This window comes from Lissotriton helveticus, chromosome 1_2, assembly GCF_964261635.1.
Source record: "Lissotriton helveticus chromosome 1_2, aLisHel1.1, whole genome shotgun sequence".
NCBI lineage: Eukaryota > Metazoa > Chordata > Amphibia > Caudata > Salamandridae > Lissotriton > Lissotriton helveticus.
This window is the reverse complement of record NC_136058.1, coordinates 42661556-42687443: the sequence shown is the minus strand read 5'-3', so window position 1 is coordinate 42687443 and position 25888 is coordinate 42661556. Positions and strand designations below refer to the sequence as shown.

At 45.5% G+C, this 25888-nt stretch overlaps 1 protein-coding gene across 1 annotated transcript in view; it reads right to left on the bottom strand.

Annotated features, from left to right (window-relative positions):
- Nucleotides 1-9501: 9501 nt before the first annotated feature.
- The window catches only part of LRRIQ3 (leucine rich repeats and IQ motif containing 3), a 418548-nt gene continuing 402161 nt past the window's right edge, over nucleotides 9502-25888 (bottom strand). The window contains 1 exon segment of the mRNA XM_078673417.1: nucleotides 9502-10939. Within this exon segment, the coding sequence (XP_078529543.1) occupies nucleotides 10723-10939 (217 nt within the window). The 3' untranslated portion in view covers nucleotides 9502-10722.

The window sequence follows — 25888 nt, the reverse complement described above, 5'->3', positions numbered from 1 at the left end:
ATTATTGTCTAGTGTTGAGCACAACCCATTAAGCAGTACATCATAATGAATGAAAGATTTACTAGCGTTATCAAATATATAATGAATAGTTAATGATATACACTGCTTCAATGTAAAAATAACAAATAGTAAAAATATGTTTACAAATGTCATTTTACAGCATAGTGATGGTACGGTCCTGATGAAGACACAGCTCACGTGTCGAAACGCGTCGACAGGAAACCATCCACTTGTATATTGCACAATGAATTTTTAAAGTGTTAAATCATGTTTACTTATGTAACATTATAATGAACGTTACATCTATTTTTAATATTGAACCAGCAATTTTATCGAATGATTTCTTTATGAAATAACCTCAAGACATTAAAATCAAGTTTGCACTTGAAAGCAGTTGTATCATGTCTCTGTAGATACGATGTTTTGTATCTGAACACGCTAGTAACTCATGTGTATGCCTGGGTAATTTTGTTTACACATATTTCTCACCCTGACCCAGGATCGCTATTTGCACCAGGGGGTCCTTGTTCTTTTACACAGTGAGCTCCTCGTAACCCAGGGCACGGGTCCCACTCCACTTACTGCACTAGTGTTAACTCCTCCTGGTCTCTGATTTCCCCATTCCACTTGCCTTTACATTTTTCTTCCTATCTCTATCCTGCTCTCTCACCTCTTCCCTATTCACTGGCTTCCCTTCCTATATCCTTCCAGTCTCTAGATACACCCCTATCAATCCTTATCTTCAGCCTTCCATTCCTACATATTCTTTTCTTCTTTTAGCTTTTAATCTCTTTCTCCCAATCCGCTCTCCTCCCCTCCCCTTATTTATCTACGTTATACCTTTAAATCGACTCAACCTTCATCTAATATTCCTGTAGCTCTGACACTTTCACCTCTGTATCTTGTCTTCGTTATCTCTCATCATTTGCTTCCTCCTGTTCTTTCTAGCACTCTAATTTTTATCCATTTTTGCCTTCTTCCTATCCACTTTTGCACGTTCTGTCATGTAGTTTCTATAAACCTATATAGGATCTGCGCGTTTAGATAACATAGACTGAGGTATTGGTGTCCAGACTAATTCCAGACACCCCCACCGGGTATGTTTGCTTGTATACCAGCTAGCTAACAGTGCCACTAGAAACCCTGCTTACCAAGGAGGGAATAGTAATTGGCAACTATCGAGCATGACAACTCTGTCCCATCAGGGATCGTGAAAACAGTGCAGTACTTTTCGGTCAGTCACTTGTGCTCCCTTTGTCTCAGAGAGATACACATAATAAATGGTGGGGACGTTTTCAATAAACATTTATTGAACCAGTGTCATTCTAGTGTAAAATAAGTGTGCTGAAACAACCATAAGACAGAAGCAGATATAAATGATTATAAGCACCAACAAAGTAAAATGATGGTAGATTTCTACCATAGTGCTAAAACAATGAATACAGGCAGGTATATCAAATACATGACAGTAATAATGCATACTCCTACAATACAACCCTAACTATATGTACCTAAGTGTACCTAGCATGTATGTAGGTGTAGAGCCAAGAATTCCTCTAGGATAAAGGCAACCCCATTACGTGAAGTGAGAGACTGTGGGACCCTGTCTTGTTCTTGAGATGGATACCTCGTGAGTGTCTGCTTGCAGGAACATCAGAATCTCGCTTTAGTGTGTAAGCATGGATGTCTTTTTTCTCCTCTCCCTGCCTCAGCAAAGATATGGTATTTATATACCCAAAGTGGTACCCTCAGAGGATCTACCTTGCTGTGTCATGTCGGACTAGGATGACAGGAGGAATGACCTTTACACATAGTTATTATGCAGGAGATGGTAGTCCTGCTGAGATTCCAAGAATCGTCATGCATAATGAATGAGGCTAGTTTTCGGAGAACACCCTATGTCATTTAAGCAGTAAAGTAACTAAGTAAAAGGTCAGTCCCAAGAATCGTTATGTAGTGTAATGGCAGGGGAAATATAGGCGAAAGGTTTGGTAACTACCTGAGCCTATATCAGCGTACCTGTATGAAACATAACAGTTTATCTCTCCTTTTTTGCACTCATCCTTACCTCCTTCCCTTCGCTCACTCTTTCCTCTCCGAATCTTTCACACTTTCTTTCCCCTCCATTTTCCCCTATGTTCTCAATTATTTCCAAGTTTTCTTTTCCCACTTTTCTGGCACAGGTGTAAACATGCCCCTAGGAGTGTGCCGCAAAAAGGCAGACCTTTGGGAGGGATAAGAGGGTCCCATGGAGCTTCGGGAGAACTACCTGCAGGCGGGTGAAGTTACTCACTGCACCCGCCTGCAGACGGATGTCGTTTCCCTCTTGAAAATGCTGGAGGGTTACTGCCTGCACAATGAACCACAGAGCGGCTTGAAAGCAGCCACTCCATATTTCACTTGAAGGCACTGCCCCATGGAGCCTCAGGAGATCTACCTGCAGGCGGGTGAAGTCACTCATTGCACCGGCCTGCAGAGGTATGTCGCTCCCCTCTTGAAAATGCTGGAGGATTGCTGCCTGCACTATGAACCACAGAGCGGCTTGAAAGCAGCCACTCCATATTTCACTTGAAGGCACTGCCCCAGGGCAGCGCAAGTTTACAGATGGCCAGGACGCAGAGCATTTTTTGTAATACATCGCACTATCCCTGTTTGCACCCAGTGCAGCTTTTGAATGAGGCGAGGTGGTGCAAACAAAGAAAGTGTGCCGCATGCATAACACAGCAAAACCAAAGGGGATGATGGACGGAGTGTTGAACATTGCAAGCACTCACCCCCAGTAAACTGATATGGATTTAATCCATCATCATTCTTTAGCTCACTCCGCCACCCCAGTTCAGACATGGGCGCATGCAAATCAGTCTGACCCTATGCCTCATGGGAACAGTCCAGCCCGAACTGCTAAACCATGTCTTCCCTGGACCAGAAACAAGCATCCTGGAACCGGTTTCGGCTTCATAACCCTCATCAGCCAGGCTATCTTGAATCCAGTGGCAAAGTGAGCAAGGGACCCACGTCTGGGCATACCCTGCCAACTTACTCATCCCCTTTGGTCTTGCTGTGTTCGCCCCAAGTTGGTCACCCCCTTTGGTTTTGCTTTGTTCACCCCAAGTTGGCAGGGTATGCCCAGACTTAGGTCCCTTGCTCACTTTGCCACTGGAATCAAGCTAGCCTGGCTGTTGATGGCTGATTAGCCAGAAACCGGTCCCAGGATTCTTGTTTCCGGTCCAGTGAAGACATGGCTTGGCAGTTCCGGCTGGACTGTTCCCATGAGGCACAGAGTCAGACTAATTTGCATAGGGCCAGGTCTGAACTGGGGTGGCGGAGTGAGCTAAAGAATGATGATGGATTAAACCCAGATCAGTTGACTGGGGGTGAGGGGAAACATCCTTTACGATGCAACTTTTACCACGCAGTGCCTTTACAACGCAGGATTTACAACGCAAGTCATTACGACAAATTGCGCTGGGGGGCGCTCCAGGATAGGTAATAGTTTAATTTACTATCCAACACCTTCCCTACTATCCACGGGGACTGGAGTTGGAATAGTAAATTAAACTATTCACTATCCAGCACCCCCAACGCATGTCGTTGTAACGACTTGCGTTGTAAATCCTGCGTTGTAAAGGCATGCGTAGTAAAAGCATGCGTTGTAACAACGTACATCCGGGGGTGAGTGCTTGCAATGTTCAACACTCCGTCAATCATCCCCTTTGGTTTTGCTTTGTGCGCCCTTAGTTAGCAGGGTATGTCCAGACGTGGGTTCCTTGCTCACTTTGCCTTTGAATTCAAGATAGCCTCACTGATGAGGGTTATGAACCCTAAAACGGTGCCAAGATGCTTGTTTCTGGTCCAGGGAAGACATGGCTTAGCAGTTTGGCCTAGACTGTTCCTATGAGGCACAGGGTCAGACTGATTTGCATATGTCCATGTCTGAACTGGGGTGGCGGAGTGAGCTAAAGAATGATGATGGATTAAACCCAGATCAGTTGACTTGGGGTGAGTGCTTGCAATGTTCAACACTACGTCCATTATTCCCTTAGGTTTTGCAAGCATTACACAGCCTCTGGTGCTGTGAAAGGCACTCTGATATCCTTCGGAGTAGGGTCTGCCCTACAGAACTGCCCATCATAAATTACATGAATAAAATTAATCCAGTTCAATGAACAACATTTGAAAAAGCGAACCTATGAGTTTTGCTACTCCCAGAAATCAATGCTTGTGTTTGCCTAAGAGAAACTGAGAATTATTTAAAACTTTAACTCGGAAATACCTTTCGCGCAAAAGCTGCAAAGGGTCTTTGAACACTTGGTAAAGTATAATTCATAACTTGCCCACGCAAGGCAGTTTGGAGGTCATAATCTCAGAGGGAGCCCTGAAGGGAAAATCTCTAAATCAAAGTTTTCAGTCTTTTTTCAATTGAATATGAAGTCCAGTATGACTTTAGCTTCTATTTCTAGATGGAATCCAGTATGGCTCTAGGATTAGGTAGCAGAGCTCTATGTGGATGGTGCCATGGAGATCTCGATGAGGCTGGAGGGTTATTTTATTAAATGAATTTAATGTATCATGCAATTTTATCCAAAGTTCATAAACAAACAAGATGCAATGGTAAAAGGGGAACCAAAGGAAGAAAATGAAACATCAGTTGATAAGCATAAGTATCAGATAATAAACGTAATTTATATTCACTTTTTAATTAATGCCAAGTTTGGGTGATATGAAAGGAGGGAATGGCTACTCGTCATATTACTTAGGGACTCGCACAGCACTTGAGTGAAAACCAAACGGAGCAATTGCATTGATGTAAAAGATGAGGTCAAGAAAATGGTGTGGGGAAGGAGACTAAATACATTTGAAAACAATACTCGAGAGGCAAATCTATGTCCTGAGGCGGAAGCCGGGAGAACGCTAGAATAATATTTTTAAAATTGAATGTTATTTTGTGTTTTTATTTACTCACTCCCTTCTCCCTGGGCACTTGTACTTACCACCATCACGTACTGGGCATTTCCGCGCAGCGGATCGTATCCCTGCCGCGGGTCACAACATTCTTGCCGCCATTCCCCAGAGGCCACTGGCCATGCCCACTACCAACAGGCCACACCCCCCGCCGAAGGTATTTAAACGCGCTGACTGATAGCGCGAGCCAGAGGCAAATCTATCTCCTGAGGCGGAAGCCGGGAGAACGCTAGGATAATATTTTTAAAATTGAATATTATTTTGTGTTTTTATTTACTCACTCCCTTCTCCCTGGGCACTTGTACTTACCACCATCACGTACTGGGCATTCCCGCGCAGCGGATCGTATCCCTGCCGCGGGTCACAACATTCTTGCCGCCATTCCCCAGAGACCACTGGCCACGCCCACTACCAACAGGCCACGCCCCCCGCCGAAGGTATTTAAACGCGCTGACTGATAGCGCAAGCCAGAGGCAAATCTATCTCCTGAGGCGGAAGCCGGGAGAACGCTAGGATAATATTTTTAAAATTGAATGTTATTTTGTGTTTTTATTTACTCATTCCCTTCTCCCTGGGCACTTGTACTTACCACCATCACGTACTGGGCATTCCCGCGCATCGGATCGTATCGCTGCCGCGGGTCACAACATTTTTGCCGCCATTCCCGAGAGGCCGCTGGCCACGCCCACTACCAACAGGCCACCCCCCCGCCTCCATTCCATATAAACAATGTGTTTCCCCCGGACGCGCAGCGGACAGGCGCAGCGGGCGCGCCAAAGGCAAACCCGTCTGCGCCCGTCCGAGACCGGCAGGGACCAGGGGCCATGCACCCTGCTCCTGCTCTCACTTACACCTCTGCACAATTGCTTTCTTTTAATACCACTCAGTCCATCGCCCCCTCCCTGCTTCAGCGCATAGTCGCTCTGGGCAGCTCTATCCCTTCGTCCCCTTTGTTTGGACCTTCGCTACTCACTCCCCGGCCACACGTTCCTCCCCCCCTGCCTCTCCTCCCCTTCCTCCATCTACCACGGCTACTGCCTACCTGCTAAACACTAGATCGGCAGGTAAGCATCAGCTTGAGCTCTTTAACTTACTGGACACCGACGCCCCTGATTTTCTGTTTCTCACAGAGACTTGGTTCTCGGCCGATTCCCTCCCCGATCTATTGTCCACCCTCCCCGACTCTTACTACGCTCTTCGGGCAGAGCGCCCTCTTGGTAAAGCCGGTGGGGGTGTGGCGATGATCACCCGCTCTAATTTTCAGTTCCAGCTTCTTCCCCACCCTCCTATATCTGGTGTTGATTTCTTAGTTGCCCGCTCAGTCAACCTCTCGGCCCCCCTCACAATAGTTCTTATGTATCGTCCCCCCCAGAACATGCCCTTCTTTGTGCCTGCTCTGCAGGATCTCTTGGCTACGCTTGTGGTCAATAACTCATCTGTGCTCCTCTTGGGAGACTTTAATTATTGACCGGGCGACCCCAGGGAAGACCAGTTCTCCAAGGATTTCTCGGCCACCCTTCAGTGCCTCAACTTTCTCCCCCACGTTCACTCCCCTACTCACGTTCAGGGTCATATTTTAGACCAAATATGGTCAGCCAGTTGCACTATCCCCTCCCTCACTGTCCTCCCTTGCACTTGGTCCGATCATTTCCTGATCTCATTCCCCATCGAGCTTGTAGCTCCAGAGAAACTCCCCCTACCCAAGAATATCTCGGCTCGCAACTGGAATCGGGTTGATGTTAACTCTCTCTGTGCCTCTCTCGCTTCCTCTCCCCCCGACCTTCTCAACCTTCTCCTTGATCTTCAAGTTGATGCCATGAACCATTGGCTGTCTTCTTCTTGTGACCTGGTTGCCCCCCTTAGGAAAGTCAAGGCCTGCCGTCCCCACGATGCCCAAAAGTGGTTTACGGACGAGTTGAAAATCCTTAAACTGGACCTTAGGCGCTCTGAACGCCACTGGAGGCGTAACTACTGTCCTCTCTTGCAAGCTAAATACAAGTCTCTCCTAGCTAACTATAAAAGGGCTATCCTTTCAGCTAAAACCACTTATTTTTCGGAGAAAATCACTTCGTCAGCCAATAGCCCAAAGAGATTTTCTCCATAGTTCGCAATCTTGTTGCTTCTGATAGGGCCAACCCTAACCTCATTCCCTCCCAAGCTCTCTGTCTGTCCCTGAATGACTTCTTTCTGGAGAAGATCGCGAAGATCAAATCCAAAATCCCTTCCGTATCTTCGCCACCCCCTTCCCCTGCTCTCCTTCCGTTTTTTTCTTCTCTTGATCAGTTTCCCCCTATTTCTTTGGACTCCTTTCTCGCTCTTCTCCAGAAAGTGAAGTCAGGATCTCTGGCTGACTGTGCTTTAGCTCGCATTCTGAGAGAGCTCTTCACCCACTGCCCTGATCCCCCCCTTTCCCTTCTTAATGCCTCCATTTATTTAGGCCTAGTCCCGAAAGCTTTCAAATCAGCCATAGTTTTTCCCATTTTAAAAAAGTCTGGTTTAGACCCCTCCCTTCCGTCCAACTTCAGACCTATTTCCCTTGTTCCTTACCTTGGGAAGATGTTGGAGAGCTATATCACAACCTGTCTCTCCACCTTCATCGAGGGCAACCATCTTTTGGCCTCCCACCAAGCGGGATTCCGCCCGGCCCACACTACTGAGTCAGTGGTCCTGTCCGTTCTAGACGAGCTAAAGAGTAAGGCTGACTCCAACTTACCCCAAGCCTTGGTGCTCCTTGATCTGTGCGCTGCGTTTGACACGGTCGACCACTCCATCCTTCTCGGCCGTGTCTGCGCAGCGGGAGTTCGGGGCACTGCCCTCTCTTGGCTCGCCTCCTTTCTTAAAGAACGGACTCAGGTAGTCCATCTTTCTGGTTTCACTGCCCCCGCCCGCTTGGTTCCTTGTGGGGTCCCCCAAGGCTCCTCCCTGTCCCCTCTTCTTTTTAACCTTTACATCCAGCCCCTTATTCTTTCTCTTCTTGACATGGGGGTCTCCGTTTATAATTACACGGATTACCTTCAGTTAGTATTTAACCTTTCCTCTCCTTTACACTCCTTACCTAAATTCCACTCTACCCTAGTTTTCATCTCTGAGTGGATAAACCACAATCAACTGTACTCAATCTGGACAAGACTGAGTTGGTCCTGACTGGCCCTACCACCTCCCCTTGGTAGGCCGCCTTCTGGCCCTCCACCTTCGGCCCCCCCGCCCGTTCCGGCGGCCTCTGCAAAGACCTTGGGCATTAAAGTCAGTCGGGACCTCTCTATGCACGCCCAGATTAGTTCAGTTGTTTCTTCCTGCTTCCTCTCACTCCGGATCATCCGGAAAGTGTCCCGTTTCTTTTCTTCCGGTGCCCTTAAACTTATTATTTCGGCTACGATTCTCTCCCGTATGGACTACGGGAATAGCCTCTACGTGGGCATTACGGCCTACGAGTTACGCCGCCTTCAGGCTATTCAGAATCAGGCCACCCGTCTTATCCATCACCTTCCTAAGTCCCTTCACATCACTCCTGTTTTGAAATCCCTTCACTGGCTCCCCATCTGCCAGAGATCCCTTTTCAAGATGGGTTGTCTGGCCTTCATGGCTCGCGCCCGCACTGCCCCGGTTTTCATTATTTCCCTCATTAGTCCCTACACTCCCAATCGTGCCCTCCGTTCCTCCAGTCAGTCCCTTCTTAATGTTCCGCGCTTCCGTAGATCCAAAACTGGAGGCACTAGATTCTCGGTATTAGCTCCTCGCTTTTGGAACAGCCTTCCACTGTCCATCAGATCTATCCCAGTTTACTTACAATTCCGTAAGGCCCTTAAGACCCTCCTGTTCTCCCAAGCGTACTCCGGCTGATGTCCTCACGGCAGAACTCCATTCTCCTTAGCCCTCTACTTTAGCGCCAGGAAGCCGTTTGGTCGCAGTGCGCTTTATCAAGAACTTTTCAACTTTCAACTTTCAACTGGGCAGGGAGGGGGAGTATGGATAAAGAATGGAAGGACACACAAAATATGAACTGCAGAGTGTTGGATACCGTGAAGTGGGAAAAGAGCACAGTTCGGTAGGCCGGCAATGTAGTATATGCTCAAGAGCAGAGATAGAATATATATAATAAGTCAAACTGGGAGTGACAGGAGCAAGTGACTCTAGCACCGTGTTCGTAAAGGAAGGGGAGAGTCATAGCAGATGGGTTACTAGCGTGCAGAAAGAGAGGGAGGAAGTGAGGGGGAAATGAAGCAGGATGAAGAGTATGAGAACTGATGACAGTGGATGACGTGAAGCTCAGTTAGGGAACTACAAACCCAATATTGTTGCTTGTGCTAAGAGCCACCATATGCAGTAGAACACTTTCTACACTCTCGGCTCAGACATGCTCGGCTTTTTTATACAAATGATTATGTCATATATAAAATACATTTCAATATATTTAGATATTGAAGCATTTTTGTGTAATTATGCTAATTTTGCAATTTGACATTTTGACGCTCATAGAATGATTAGTCCTTTCTGTTAAAATTCGTTTTTAATACACCATAGTGTTTAGGTAAGCACTAAAATGTCTGTTTACCATTAGCCGATACAGTGTACGTAGATGTAAAAGAAAATGAGTGTAATAAACGAGACAAGGAGATAGTTAATTCAAAGTATACACGCTGCTAATAAAACTAATTGGAGCCTTGGATGTGTTAATGAAAGTCAGCAGCTGGGCTACAATTACTGTGGTACTGTGGGAATACATTAGGCATGTTGCCTGTACGCATGGAGCTACCGAGGCAGGAAGGAGACATCATGCTTCGCGCCCGCAACCTAAAATAAAAGGGGTCAGTTCTTTAATCTCTCCAATGAACTTTAATACTACCCCAAACACTGGACATTGTTACATTTTACTTGTGTTTATTAAATGTATCCCTTTAGTAAAATATACATTGGCGGGATCCACCATTGAGAGCGCGCACTGCATGTACAGGATGATGTCGAGGAGCTAGGTTTCACAAGTGCTGTGAAAATAAGAACACGCCTTACACCCTCCCCTTCATATGGGGATTTCTCCTCGAGTTAAACCATCAAACGTAACTCCTTTTACTGCCCTTTCAGCAAAGTGAAGTCCAGTTCAAAAGAGAGATATAACACAACAGCAGCCAGGCTTGAAAACATCATGTTTAGGCTCTTCAAACCTGTTCCAAGGTTGGAGTTAGTCTTCCAACAAAGGGAAAAGGGTACAAGATGCTTCTTTCACACAAAATGGGAATGACACAGCCCCTGCATTAAGGTTACGTTTTTCAATATGCTAAAAAATGTTTTTTTAAAACGTCATATTTCCTGCAATATTGGCGATTTAAGTCACATTGTGGTAGGTTTGAAACTGTAATTAAATATCAGGTACTGATAGCATGATACCTGCTTGTTGTCATTCATTACGAAGCACTGGTCGAAGTGGGCACTCCATTTGAGGACTACATCCATGGCCTTTGCAGAAATCCTAAGAGTGCACAGAAGTAACCCAACATGAACTATCACACCACAGTGGAGTAGGAGTCTGCCTTTATGGCACATAGACTGAAACTGATGTTAAATTCAAGGGCAAAGAGGGGACACGGTGCTAGGTGTCCTCGGTAATGCCATTTGAGCAGTTATCAGTTACACATTCCCTTCCCTTCCACTTTGCTTTTTGTGTAAAAACAGCGTATTTCAATCAAAGAAAAATCAATCTATGTAGCTAGGACTTCTGCAAATGAACATTTTATAATACTCAAGTACATGTTTTTGAATAAATACTCAATCACTGAAATATTTGGTATAGGCCTCCTTGTAAACAGTTTGATCCACTGGAATCTTCTGCATGGCTTCCATGATGGCTTGGCTGCTGTTCTGGTTTGCCTTCGCAGCCGCCACGTGTGCTCTTGCTTGCAGCAATCTGTCCTTAGCTTTTCGTGAAACCGTAACTTCAAGTTCAGCTCTGTCGGCAGCATTGCCTCCCTGGAGCAGTGATAGCCTGCAAAATCCAAGTAAAACGATTTTCAGAATAGTTGTCAACACTTTTGAATGTTACTTTTGCTGGAAGTAGGTTTTATCAGCATCTTGCTACTTTTCTTGATAACTTCGGTTTTCTAGTAAATACCAAAAGAACGTGTGCTGGCTTCCCTCACAATATCAGACTGCTCCCCATCCTGCTTCTATTTGAAATTCAAATATCCACTGTACATCTTAGGTATTCTCTGTCCACCCAGTGAATGTATTTATTGTATTTTTTGCGCTTTTATACAGCGTGTACTTTACTCAAAGGTGTCTGAGCGCTTCACAATAGAACCATGTATATTACATAAGGACTTCAGATTACATGGATTACATATAAGATACGAAATAGATACACGAGTCTAAACACATAATAAAATGTTATAATGGTGTGTATGAAAGATGTCCAATTTAAACAGTGTAGATATAAACTGCCTGTATTGGCGGGAAGTGAGCAAAAAGATTATTGATGGGAAGTGAGCGCAAAGAAAATAGACATAACATAATGATTTTATACAGCCAAATTGTCTAAATTACTTGTATTCGGTCATTACTACCATGAAAGTGCAAGCGCAACGATACCGAAATTCATTAGTACCAATGTATCGGGAATACAATGTATGAACAAAATTGCCAATCATTCTAAGAACGTGATCTTGTATTGACTATTAAAACAGTATCTTGCTTGTTAAAGGAGAGGCACAAAGGTAAAATAATCTAGCTACTGTTACAATAAAAACACTTACATGAATACATGAAAGTGCAAAAGCCAGTAGTGCGAGAGTGCAATAGAACAAGCATGTCAATAGTTTGTTCAGAACTTAGCAGCATATTGATCAGTAAAATGTACCATCTTCCCGAAGAAGCTAAAATAATTAAGACAAGGGATAAAAGAGTGCAAAATATGTTTTACAACAAGTTGAAAGGACCAATGCAATTCCAAGAAGGATCCTTTATGTCCTATTTAGTGCATAGGAATTTTGCAACTGCACAAACCATCAGGGGCCTGGAATCTATTTTTAGAATTCAAAATGCTTCTTGATGGCACCGAGTTCCTATCAGCCTACATGCAGGGGCTAGCCATCTGGATCTCGGGAAAAAGTACAACATGTTCCACAGACCACTTTTTCCGTCTGAATAAATCCAAAGATTCTTTTATTTATTTAACAATCAAATCGCATTAATCACATTACATGATATTCAAAAAATCTTTAAAAACTTGCACATCACGCCACTCTCATCATCAAATTCAAAATACTGCCCTTCCTCGTCATTTATAACCAATTACACACTCTTCATCCACATCCATATATTCTCATTCTCCCTCGTTCTCAATCACCACAACATCCAGCCACCACACTCCCAAAACCACTAAATACGAAATAATTTTTTTTTAGGATCTTTCAATACAGGCCATAGAAGACAATTTGAACAATATGTACATAACATCAAACATAGGTTCACAATTCTTATGGCCCAAGACAGGTCTATGCATTTCGAACCCCCTCAAATCTCTGGGTTCTCATCAGGACTTCATAGCTCATTCGTAGTCTAGACCAGCCGATCTAGCAAGTTCAAACGTGCCATCTGTTTATTGGCAATGATGGATGTTCTTTTACTTCTGATCTACAGTTCCAGGTGACGACGCAATCAATTTCTTCCCACCCAGCATTCCCCAAAGTCTCCCGATACAAATTGTACCTCACCTGTGTGGTTGGGCCAAGTACCTGCAGCAGGAAAGGGTCCAAAACGTATTCTGGAGACATCAAAATTAACAATCACAAAAAGACCTTGTTTTGCAAGTGGGGGGATCACCTGTGTTTTTGACCCTGGGCTCAGCAGCCATCTCGGGAAACCTACCAAACCCAGACATTTGTGAAAACTAGACACCCGTGGGAGTCCAGGGAGGTATGGCTTGAGTGGATCACCGAAAGATTTCCTATCCAGAATCCCCTGCAAACCGTTTACGTTTCTGTGTTGGAAAGTTGTGGGATTACTGGGCTGAAAGAAATTTCTCATCCCCCAGTGTTCCCCCAGGTATCCCGATTAATATGGCACATCACTTTTGTGGTAGGAAAGTGGTGGGATCACTGGGCTGAAACAAATGTCCTACGGAGCAGCCTTCTCTCTGACATGCCAATAAACATATCCCTGGTGCCTAGTGGGCTTTCTGACTTCCAAGAGGACAGATAAGGGGCTATTGCCCTGATCTGCATTCTGGGAAGTCAGGCATACTTTTTTAGAGGTTGGGGCATTACCATGCCCATCCTCAGCAGCCTCCACGCCTACATATAAAAAAAAACATAATCCCTGGTGCTTGGTGAGATTTCTGCATGGGGGCAGATCAAGTACTACTGCCCCCATCTGCCTCCCAGGGGGGGCAGAAAAGACGGTGTTAAATTTATTTGGGAGTGAGGACATTGGCATGCCCTTTCTGGGCAGCCCCACCCTCATGTATAAATAACCAACATAATCCCTGGTGCCTAGTGGGTTTTCTGCCCCCCGCGTGGCATAACAAAGGCTACTGCCCCCATCTAACAGAAAGACTGGCAATTTTTTTGGGGGGTGAGGGCATTTGAACTGCGCCTTTAGTGAGCAGCCCCAGCCCTACGTATAAAAAATCGATCCTGGGTGCCTAGTGGACTTAATGGCCCCCCCGGGGCATGTCAGGGGTTATACCCCATCTGCCTTCCAGACGAGGCAGAGAGACTGTGGAATTTTTTGAGAAGTGGGGGCATTGGCATGCCCATTTTGGGCAACCCCTACATACATAAAAACAAAATCCCTGGTGCCTGGTGTGCCCTCCTGAGGCGATGTCCAAGCAAGGAACCACTACGGAGATTCTCCCCTTTCGAATGATACCTCTCCCATCTGCCTCAGTGTTCAGGGGGCTGAGATAGCCCCCAGAGTGAGGAGGCAGTGAAACTGAAACTGCATTTCACTTTCGGTTATCTGAAATGATATTAGCGCGACATGAGCGCTGATCGTCATTTCAGAGAAACAATCAGAACACCCTTGGAAGCTGGGAAAGCTGTTCTCCAGCACCTGAAAGGGGTTTTGATTGAAAGAAAATCCCTCAGGTATCCGCACCAGATGAATTTCCTGTACCATGTGAGAGGAGGCAGGGAGCAGTCCTACGTGCATGAGCTGTCCGACCACCAGAACAGTTTAATGACAAGGCACCCTGCCCTGTGGGCTACCCAGGGTCTACCTTAGGGGCGTTTCACTGCCTGGGAACAACACACAAAGACCAAACTGCCAACTACACCTATGCATGTGACCTAGGATACAGGCAGCAGATACCAAGTGGTTGGCACTAGAAAATGCCAACTTTCTAAAAGGGCCATTTTCTGAATTCGGATAAAAAATCTGACTTTACCATTAAAGAGGGATTTTAATTAGAATTTTATAGACACTGTAATCAACCTGTCCACCTGCTCCCAAGTGAAAGTTATGCAATGTAATAACAAAACACAATGTTATCCTAAGGGAGAAGTAGGCCTCACAGTAGTAAAAACGAATTTGGGTTTTTTTCACTACTAAGACATATACAACTTAGTACATGTCCAAATTTTTAAATACACTTCTTCCTGCCCTGTGGGTGATTTAAGACCTATTTTTGGGGTGACCTATATGTATTAAAAAGGGATGTTTAGGCACGGTAAACGGTGTATCTTGCCAAGTAGAACTGGCAGTTTAAATTTGCAAACAGGCTGCCATCGCAAGCCTGAGATGTTTTAAAAGGCTACTTAAGTGCTGCAGGCACACTTGTAGCATAACATTTACAGGCCCATGGTAAAGATTGTACCACTTTACTATGGACTAATAGGTAAATTAGATGTGCCAAAAAGGTGGTGGTCAATTTTACCATGTTTTAAGGAGTGAGCACAAGCACCTTAGCACTGGTTAGCAGGACTAAAGCACACAGAGTCCTAAAGCCAAACTGGAGGTAATAAGGCAAATTGTTTAGGGGGAGACCACACGTGAGGCTGTCATGGTCAAACACAGGTTATGTAATACATCTGCTATTACCTTGTCTGTTGTGTGGTTAAATATTCTATTTCATAAGCACTTCCAGTAGACATGCAAGACTCAGAACTTTTGCTCAGCAAACTGAGTAAGGTATAATTTTCCTTTTGCAGTGCAGACACAGTCATAGAATCTGGATCACAACAGAAAATTATGTCAGGATATGGCATAGAGGTCTTTGAGAGCCAATAAAAATACTATCCAGAGCATAAATGCCCATTTCTCATAAGGAGATTCTTTGTTTCACAACTAGGATTACCATCCTCAACTCTAAAAGTAGACACTAAACACCTATCATTGTTGGGTATGTGGGAACTATCTTGCACAACCTTAAGTGAAACACTGGTACTTTTCTTTCTCAGACCCTTCATTATGGCACACAATAAAAATAAGTAACGCTGAACAATTCAACAAGTGAAAAAACTAAACTAGTGCTGACTGAGGAATCAAGGAAGCACTGGAGGCAGTGTTAGTTCACGGAATAAAGAATTAGCTAAAGCTCAGGAATATTCAGGAAGCATGGAGTAACAAAAGGGGTGGGTGGAAAATTCTGTTCAGGCTGCAGAATATTGGCCACTCTACGTTATTCTTTAACACAGAGTTCTGCCCAAATTACGCAAATCTCTGCGGGGCAAATTCTTCTCCTGTGAGGCTCCACAGTTTGTGAACTGATGAGCGAAATTTGGCGTCCCTTAGCATGCTTTTGTAATGCAGGCAGTTGCTGGTGTCTGCAGTCAGAGGGCTGCTGTTCAAGTAGATTTTCTGCTACTCAAGTAGATTTTTTACTTAAACAGCAACAAAATCCACTTGACGGGCCGCACAATCTTGCACATCGCATAGTGCACTGATTTTCAGCACTGCCTGCACTACCAGCACAAAATTTGCATAGTGAGCTGCATATTTTCTGCCCATTGGTGGAATTCCATTGAATCTCGTAGAGTTTGTCAGTAAATCTGCAGAATTCTGTGGAGCGCAGCCCTGCGAGTTCTATTTAACCTTAATTAACAATAGCTCAAGAACTCTGGATACAAGAGGTCCTTCAAACAGGAACACTGCCACGAAGACCAATGTTGGTTTGAAGGAAACTGGGGATTAAATGAGATCACTGTGATCACATGCTTTGGCTGTCAGCAGGCTAGTTCCTGCCAGCCACAGGTGTGCTGATTTCCTCCACCCATCCTTGGCCGGCATGGGTTGAGAGGAAGCAGTTAGAAGGGGATTCTAGGTGCTAGAGTTTTTAGCAAAGGCAGACTGGATTCTGAACCAATCAAACACTCACACCCAGTCAACAGATCTGGGTTTAATCGATCACCGTTCTTTAGCCCACTCTGCAAGATCTGTTGACTGGGTGTGAGTGTTTGATTGGTTCAGATGCTGCGTCCATCACCACCCCCTTTTGTACCGCTTTGTTCACCATAAGTTGGCAGGGTATGCTCAGACATGAGTCCCTTGCTCACTTTGCCACTGGATTCAAGCAAGCCTGGCTGAAGACGGCTGAAATGCCAGAAACCGGTCCTAGGAAGCTTGTTTCTGGTCCAGGGAAGGCATGGCTTGGCAGTTCGGGCTGGACTGTTCCCATGAGGCACAGGGTCAGACTGATTTGCATATGGCCATGTCTGAACTGGGGTGGCAGAGTGGGCTAAAGAACGGTGATGGATTAAACCCAGATCTGTTGACTGGGTGTGAGTGTTTGATTGGTTCAGATGCTGCGTCCATCACCACCCCCTTTTGTACCGCTTTGTTCACCATAAGTTGGCAGGGTATGCTCAGACATGAGTCCCTTGCTCACTTTGCCACTGGATTCAAGCAAGCCTGGCTGAAGACGGCTGAAATGCCAGAAACCGGTCCTAGGAAGCTTGTTTCCGGTCCAGGGAAGGCATGGCTTGGCAGTTCAGGCTGGACTGTTCCCATGAGGCACAGGGTCAGACTGATTTGCATATGGCCATGTCTGAACTGGGGTGGCAGAGTGGGCTAGAGAACGGTGATGGATTAAACCCAGATCTGTTGACTAGGTGTGAGTGTTAGATTTGTTCAGATGATCCGTCTATCACCACCCCTTTTTGTACCGAGGGGTACACAGTGAGCCAGCTCCAGTAGGAAGGCCCTGTAGCACTTGGGTACCACCAATACACGGGTTGCAAAGGGCTCGGGAACCTATGGCTCACTATACAGGAAACGATTTTCCCAGTAAATCAGGTGATCACCAGAGGTAATGCCAGCTGCCTGGGCTTCGGACTCCCACCAAAGGCGTTCTAGAGTAGGGCACTCCTTCTGCACCTTGCAGAACTCCTCCCTAGTGGGACCCCCCTCCTTCTGCCAGTTGGCCAGTTCAGGTATGTTCCACAGGATGGCAATTTCCTCCCCTATAGGTGCTTGGACCTCACCCTCAGGCTCAGCCTCCTCCAGGACCATGAGAGTTTCAGGAGTGGGTTTACTACACCCCTAGCCCTTGCCCTTCTTTGGTGGGTACCTGGGCCATTCTTCCAGTCTTAAGGTTCACCTGATTAACCTATTGGGTAGCCATAGACTGTGTGGTCACGCATTCCGACTCATGGAATCCTAACATCGCCAAGTGCAAACTGATCTCCACCTTCTTCCAGATGGTGTGCTCTAGGTCATTGCCAAGCAGACAGTCCACAGGCATGGATGGACTCACAGCAACCCTCAAGGAACCCAAACCTCCCCCTATGTCAAAGGGACCTAGAGCCACTGGGTAGTGACTCTAATGGTTATCAGATACAACAACTTGGTGGAATGCATTAGGGACTACCTGGTCTGAGTTCACCGGATGACATCTGACACTTGACATGCTGGCTCCAGTGTCTCACAGAGCATTTGCCCTTTGCACATTGATAGTGACCCCCTTGCCTGTATTTCCTAGTGTTACTAGGCATGTGAGTTCTCTGCGCCATCTTTCGATCATGCAGGGACACTAAGGTAACCTCTACACTGTCCCCCACAATATCTGTGGCAAACTCCTCCCCAAGCCCTACACTAACCAACCCCGGTGTCAATCCACCAGTGGGGGGCTATGCCCGCTTGGGATACTTTGTATCCCCCTTCTAGTACTTAACCTGTTGACATTGATAGCACTCAGGGGGTGTCTGCCTTGAAGACTTACTATCAGGGAACTATTTCTTCTTTTGTTCAGTAGGGATTGGGAGTCTTGACCATTGGAGCTAGTTTGGGGACCTTTAGAGAACTCCTTGTTTTTGCGTTTGTCTCCCTCTTTTTCTTCTGGTGGGGACTCCACCCACTATTTTGGTGATCCCCACCAGATAACTTCTTATGGACCCTGGTGCTGAGCCAGTGGTCTGACTACTTGCAAGCTCCCTGTAAGGTGTTGGCGCAGATCTGAAAATCAAAGACTGACATGTGCTCTCTAGACCACACAATCCTCCCAGGACTGCCGAGGCAGCTTCTGGCTGTCCCTAAACTTCTACCTGTATTTTTTAGGGTTAAGGTAATGTTTTCACACTAGGGTCTCCTTCATGGGGGACCCCAAGAAGTCTTGGTGTCTTAACTGTAAACAGACAGGTCACCTAACCAAGGACCCTTCCTGTCCTAAAAACAAACCCACAAGTGTACCTCCAGGGGATGCTAGGGTAGCTTTTGAGGATGAATACTCAGATGAAGAGGTCCACATAGCCTTTAACTGGAAGGTGGGGGGGGGGGCAAAAATTGTGTTGGAGGTTCTGGAAGCAATAAAGTTCATCACCTACTGTGAATGGAATCCCAGCCACGGCCCTGAGAGATACCTGTGCCAGTCAAACTGCTGTCCATGACAGGTTGGCACTCTCAAACCAGTATATCCCAAGTGTGACTAGGAAAGTAAGTGCTATCCCAGGGGAGATTACTGTTGGACCTGTGGCTTTAGTACCCCTAGAAATAGCTGGGTCCCTTAGTTGGAGAAGGGTGGTAGTCAATACAGACCTCCCTCTTGACTGTCTCCCTGCAAATGACCACACAGAGGTTGGTCTGTGATCAAATGAGGATGAGGTGCCGATCAAGTGCCAGAACTCTCCCAATGATTATGGCTGGATGCTTAACCTGCACCTAGTGCAAGTCAGCCCAAAATGAAGAGGAAAATGGGACCGTGTAGGAAAGGTGGGCTACCTTAACCAAAGTTCCACTGAGTCAAGGAACTTCTACACTAGTAGGAGACAACTCCAAGGGGTGCACTGGTGCAGCCCCACCTGACCCACAAGAAGTCCTGACTAGTCAGGCAACTGTTAAGCCTGGGACGGTGGCTCATCAGCTAAGAAGAAAGAGTGGAAGGAGGGTGTTTGCTACAGGATGTAGTAAACCCCACTCCAAAAGGGAATAACGGCAAGCTAAACCCAAAGAAGCCTGTGATTTAGCTCCTTCACCTGTCAGTAAAAAGCTAAAGATGTGGTTCTGGGCACTGGCAGCTGTCAGTGGCTTCTGCTGGTTGTTAGCCTTTATGGCACACTGTTCTTGGCATGGTGGTCTGACCCCATGTCAAATAGCAAGTTAGGTTGCCTGACCCTGTTGGTTATGGTGGGCTTACTGAAGCTTTGGTTAAGTTGGGGGTTGTCCTGGCTGAGAAAGGGGTAGCAGAGGTAGACACCTCTGAACCCAAGGTAAAGAGGATGGGTGAGAAAACTAAAGAAGCAGACGGAGGGCATTTTAAATTCGGTCCTCACACTGTTGAGATTGGTCAGCATCCCAGAGGGAATGACCTGGACAGGAGGATGTAAGGCAGAGTAGGCCCTACAACAGTCAGCCTCCTTTGTTACTCTTCCGCGTCTGACAGACTAGGAAGAGAGATTGTGGATGAGCTTCCTGGCCTGTTGGCTGGCAGGAGGCTTGTGTAGGGGGCTAGGCTCTTGTTGCAGTACCCCTCACTTTTTGCATGGTATTTGATGAAACTTTGACTGAAGTGTACCTGGTTCTTGCTAACCAGGTCCCCAGTGCTAGTGTCCTTTCCCTAAAAAGGTTCAATTGTTTCCCATTTATTGCAATACCTTTAGCACATTCTGTAAGTCCCTAGTCAATGGTACCCCTGGTACTTAGAGCCTGGGGTACTAAAGAGGGTCCCTAAGGGCAACAGCACACATTTTGCCCCCTAAGGGACCCCTCACCAAGCAAATGCAAGGCTGCCATTGCAGGTATTACAGACAAATGTGAAAACATAACATGTCACTCATCCCTGTCTGCCATACCCCCTAACACTGAATGTAATATGTGTAGGTCACCCCTACAGCAAGTCTGACAGCCCTGAAGCAGAGTACTGAATATTACAAGAGAAGGCATACCGAGGGAGAGGGGAGGGGCAGAATTTGAGGTTAGATAGAATATCCACCAGAAAGAGAATTACCAAAGTTAAGTAACGTTTTCTTCTAATGGCTACTTACAATCACAGATTCCTCTCACCTTTAAAAAAATCCAAAAGCAGTGCATCCCAAGGTGGTGGGCCTGTGGAATGGTTAAGATAAAAAAAATCTTGAATGACTGAATGGGTGAAATGCCCTTTCCATTGACCCTGACTATCGAGGCAGTAGTGCTTTATGAATGTGTTAGCTGATACCCACGTAGAGTTCTGATAAGTCCAGAACAGGCCCTCCGCTGCTTCTTAACCAATGCCTAGCAGATCTTAGTACATAGGTCTTTGAATCTCAATAAGGTCCTTTTTTCTATATTCCCTGCCTTTTCATGCCCCAGAGAGCTCCACAAAGAGCATATCATACACCTAATGCTCTATGGTGCGATCACTGTAAAAATCAAACTCTCTGTTGGGTCCAAACAATGGAGTCTTTTCTCCGCTGTTGAGGGTTGAGGTGGAGCAAGGAATGTCAGATGATTGATGGACTGTCCAGAACGAAAAGGAGGCAAAACCTTCGGCAAAATGGCCACTCTAGTCCTCAGCACCAATTTCCCAGAATAAAGGTGGTGTATGGTGGCAGGACTGAAAGAGCCTAAAGCTCTCACAAGCGACGAGCAGACATTATTGCAATGAGAAAGAAAGGCTTCAAAGTCAGGAGACATAATTCACAGCTGTGTATCGGCTCTAAGGGAGTGCACATGAGAAAAGTGATGACCAAATTATGATCCCAGTGTGGCATCACAAAATGTTTTGGAGGAAACATAGGAGTTAAGCCTTTAAATCACCTCATTACAACAGATGATTTAAACCAGGTTGACGGGTCCAACAAATGCAAAAAATGTCAAAGGGGAAAGAAAATAACCTTTAACAGGGCCCACTGCAGGTTCCTGCTGGGCAAAAGACAAAACACCAATACATTGGACAGTCTGGCCAGCAAGGGATCTGTATTACGGGTGGCCACACACATGTCTTGGAGCCTGGAGTAAACAGACTCTGTAGAGGGACAACTTCAGACAGGAGATTGAATGCTGTCAGCCACCAATCCTCAATCTCCACCTATGAAGGGGAAAATTGTGCTGGCCTGGGAGAAAGACCCTGCCCTGCTTCTAAGACAGAAGATTCTCCCGAAGAGGCCTACTTATTGGAGTCCAGAAGTTCTATGTACCACACTGTCCTGGCCCAATCTTGAGCCACTAAGATGACTTGGCACTGGTCGTTTTTGACTATTTTCAGAACTCAAGGCAGAGGAGGAAAGGCATACAGGATTCCTGTTCCCTGCTGTACCCAGAATGTATTTACAAGAGAGAGCCTTCTTGAAAACTCCAGTGCCCAAAAGTGCTGACACTGCATGTTCTCAGTAGTGACAAAGAGATCAAGTCAGGGTTCTCCTCATCCCTGGAAAAAAACCATCGCCACCTTCAGCTGTAAATATCATTTGTGATCCGCTAGGCGTCTCAGACTGAGTTTGTCTGTCCTCGCATCTAAAGAAACAGTTAGATGGTGCACGACTACGTAAACTCTCTCAGGACTCAGCCAGGTCCAGAAGTGTAGGGCCTCCTGGTACAGGACCCCACACTGCACTGTTTGTTGCAATACAACATGGCGGTGGTGTCTGTGAGAAGCTAACTCAGCCTTCCTTTGGTGGATGGTAGGAAGGCATTCAACAGCAAGTGAATGGACCGCAACTCCAACATGTTAATGTGGAGTCAGGTATCTGTGAGAGACCCGAGCTACATGATTGCTGGTTTTGAATTTATAGAACACTGCAATTAATCCTAGGGTGTCCTAGCACTAAAAATAAAGAACCATGCAGAATAATAGACGTAACATATCAGGTGGAAGTGCCTCACTGCCATAATATTGTCTTTAATTACAAAATATTGTCTTTAAGGCATTTCTAAACTAGAGGAGAGTGGAAGACAGCCAAAGAATGGTCAGAAGCTTATTCCACAGCAAGGCCACTCTCACCGAAAAGGCTGAGCTCCAGACTGCACCTGTTTGTTTCTGGGCACTACCAACAGTTTAGCCTCTGAGTAACACAGAAGGCGAGATGAAATATAGTAGTAGATCGTCTGCCTTAGGTACAATGGACTGTATTGGTGTGTTGCTTTGTACACTAAACTGAGAGCTTTGAAGGCAGTTATCATACCAACTGGCAACGAGTGCAGTTTTTAATGCCTTTGAGGTGCAGGAGGAACGCAGAACTCCCTTGGCCAGAGGAGCTGCTGTGTTTGCGCTGTCTGCAGCTTCCTCAAGAGACCATTTTCCAGTCCAAGATATAAGGACTTGAAATATTACAGGTGACTCAATATGGTGTTCTGGATCACTACATGGACTCGTTTACAAAGAAATGGGAGAATCTTTCTTAGAACCTTAAACAGAAAGAAACAGGTGGTTGTTACATGCTTAACTTGTGCAGCAAAGGAGAGTTCAGGCTCCAGGTAGGGTCCCAGATTTTGAACTACCTCAGCCATAGCAAGAGAGACCTGCCATGTATCAGGCCAAAAGTCAGATGGTAGAGGCTCAGGCGAGCGGGAGTGCTTTATACACAATACCTCCGTCTTATCGAAATTGAATTTCAGCAAGTTGTTTTTCAGCTTTTGAGCTACTGCATACATAACATGATGGAATTGTACCAAGAGGTTGGTACCTATTCTCTCAAAAGAGAGAAGTATCACCTGCCTAAATCATACATCGCAGTCCAAAAGATTTAATAATTTGACCAGTAGGCAGATTTAAATATTGAAGACGGTTGGACTAAGTACCCATCTCTGAGAAGCACCTTTAATCGGCACCTTATGTTCCAATTTATATGGAAGTAGAAATACCTCTGGGCTCCATCCTTTAGATTGGACCTGCACCAACTCAAGGCATTACCGGCAATGTCAATATCCTGCAGCTGCATGAGGAGAATATTGTGTGATACCATTTCAAATGCAGTGAAGAGATATAATAAAACGAAGGCAGCACCTTCTGCCTTGCCTGCATGCTTTTGAAGATCATCCACCATGTCTAGCAGGGCCATCTCAGTGCTATATTGTGGACAAAATCCTGATTGAACATAAACAAGAAACTGTCCCTGAACCAGCCAATCAGAAAGAAGGTAATTAACTTTTCTTTCTTTTTATTAGTCTTTATTTTGACTTTTAGTCACAAAAGACACACATTTACATATTAAAAATTACATTTCATTAACATTACATTGGTATTTACAGGGAAGTACGTCTTAAGATCTTCAGATTAAGATTACCACGAACATGGTGTTTCATCTCGACCAGTAAAAAAATAAATACTGTGTTTAAGTAAAAAACATTTAAAATTAATAAAAATGATATTCCACAATTATACCACAGTAAATTTATAGGGGCTGCAATACTTTCAGTTTGCCACTTCGGATTGACCACATCCACTTGAAAAATTTTGCGAGCGCAATCACCATAGTGTCAGAACAGTCTTTTTGAAGTATCCTCAGTGCTACTGTCCCAGACTGAATCCCCTTTTGGATACAGATCGACCTGATCCATTTGCGGCGAGGAGCTTTGTACTCTGGGCATTCAAACAGGACATGAGCTATACTTTCCGTGTGTGTTATACAGAAAGGGCACATGTGGTCATTTTTGCTAGTTGACCATTTGCAAGTAACCGTGTTAAGTGGGAGAGTTCCGACCCTAAACTGATGAAACAGTTTCCTATCATATGGTGTTGTGATGAGATCCCAATACCTCTCATACGAGGGAGTATGTTCCAGCTCCAAAAAAGCCTTAGTAAACGATGGAGCAGTATGTGACTGAAACACCTCTTGGGATATCAGTGCCCAGTAGGCTTCTTTTAACTTAAGTTTTGAGGGGAATATACTCTCCTGGGGATTTTCCCAAAGCTCCCTCATACCTAAGGCCATAAATAGGGATTTAACCTTCCTGAACCATAAAAGTTTACCCCCAGAGTCCATATTTCACGTTTCCAAGAGTGCTGACGCGTAATGAGAGAGTTCAGGCGTCACCCACAATCTCCTCCAATATGCAATTGGTCTAAACCTACAAATGTCCTGTATGCTATGACTCCCCAAATCCATGCGTAATGGTACGAGTGGTGTTGAATGTGGGAGCCCTGTTATGCAGCGGAAAAATTTGTTATGTGCTGTTTGTAAGCCCGTTATATCAGAGACCCCCCACAATTCTGCTCCATACAGCATGGAAGATCTGACTTTAGTATCGTAGATTTTAAGTACTGGGGCCAGTGGTTTGGTAGCTGAGGACTTAAACTCTCTTAGTAGAACACCGGCCAACTGTGCGTGCTTGGAAGTTAAATATGACATGTGTGGCTTCAACTGGAGCCTGGAGCCTAGTGTTATGCCCAGGTAACTAAAGCTGTCCGTCTGTTCTAAGAGTTCCCCATTCATGAAAACTCTGCCCTTGATGTTCCTATGCTTGTGCATTACCATGAATTTTGTCTTTGATACATTAACAGATAGCCCATAGTCGTTACAGAATTTTTCAAAGCAGCCGATTGCTTTCTGAAGCCCTTCCTGGGTTTTGGATATTAGAAGGGTGTCATCGGCAAACATTAACAGGGGGACCGAGACACCATTCTGTTTAGGTGCATCTGTATAAGAGTCCCTATAGTAATCTGTGACCCGGTTAATGTATAAAGTAAATAATGTGGGTGCCAAAACACATCCTTGTCGGACACCTCTTGCCGTCGGAAATCTATCGGTCACCTGACTTTGATTACCCCATCTCACCTGCGCGTAATTATCATCGTGTAATTTGATCAAGACTGCGAGCAGTTCGGGGGGCATATCTTGTTCGTGGAGCGCTCGCCACAGCCTATCTCGTGGGACAAGGTCGAATGCAGCCTTCAGGTCGACAAAGGCTGCATAAAGTGTGCCGCCCCCCAAAATCACCCATTTCCAGTATATTGTGGAAAACCTAAAAACTTGATCAACTGTGCTGGTGGAGGGTCGGAAGCCAGCCTGTAAATTAGACATGACCCCGATTCCTCTATCCAGTTCTGGATCCTAAGAAGTATCATCCTGGCCACAACCTTTTGGATACAAGCTATTAGGCTAATCGGCCTATAATTAGCTGGATCTGCGCGGTCCCCCTTTTTAAAAATAGGTATGATTTCTGCTCCCCGCCATGTGTCCGGCAAGGCAGTGCCTCTCACAATGGCATTTGCCAACAATTCTATATACGGGACCCAGACTTCTTTATTATGTTAAAAGAGATCAGCTGGAATTTTGTCTAGGCCCGGGGCTCTGCCTTTAGGTATTAAGTTGAGGGCATATTCGACTTCTTTCCTTGTGAACACAAGTAAGCTTTTAGGTAAGGAACAGGTGATAAAGTCCGGAGCAGTTAATGGTGCGCAATTTTCGTTAGCAAACTGGGACTTGAAATACATTGTCCAGCGTTCTGGGGGGACATGGTTTTCGGGCTGTGGTTTTTGATTCCCCTTACCCCACCTCACCAGGTGCCAAAAGCCCGTCATATCTTTGGACTTGCTTGCTTCGTATAGCTCGTCCCAGTATTTATTGTCCCATGCTTTTTTTGCTTT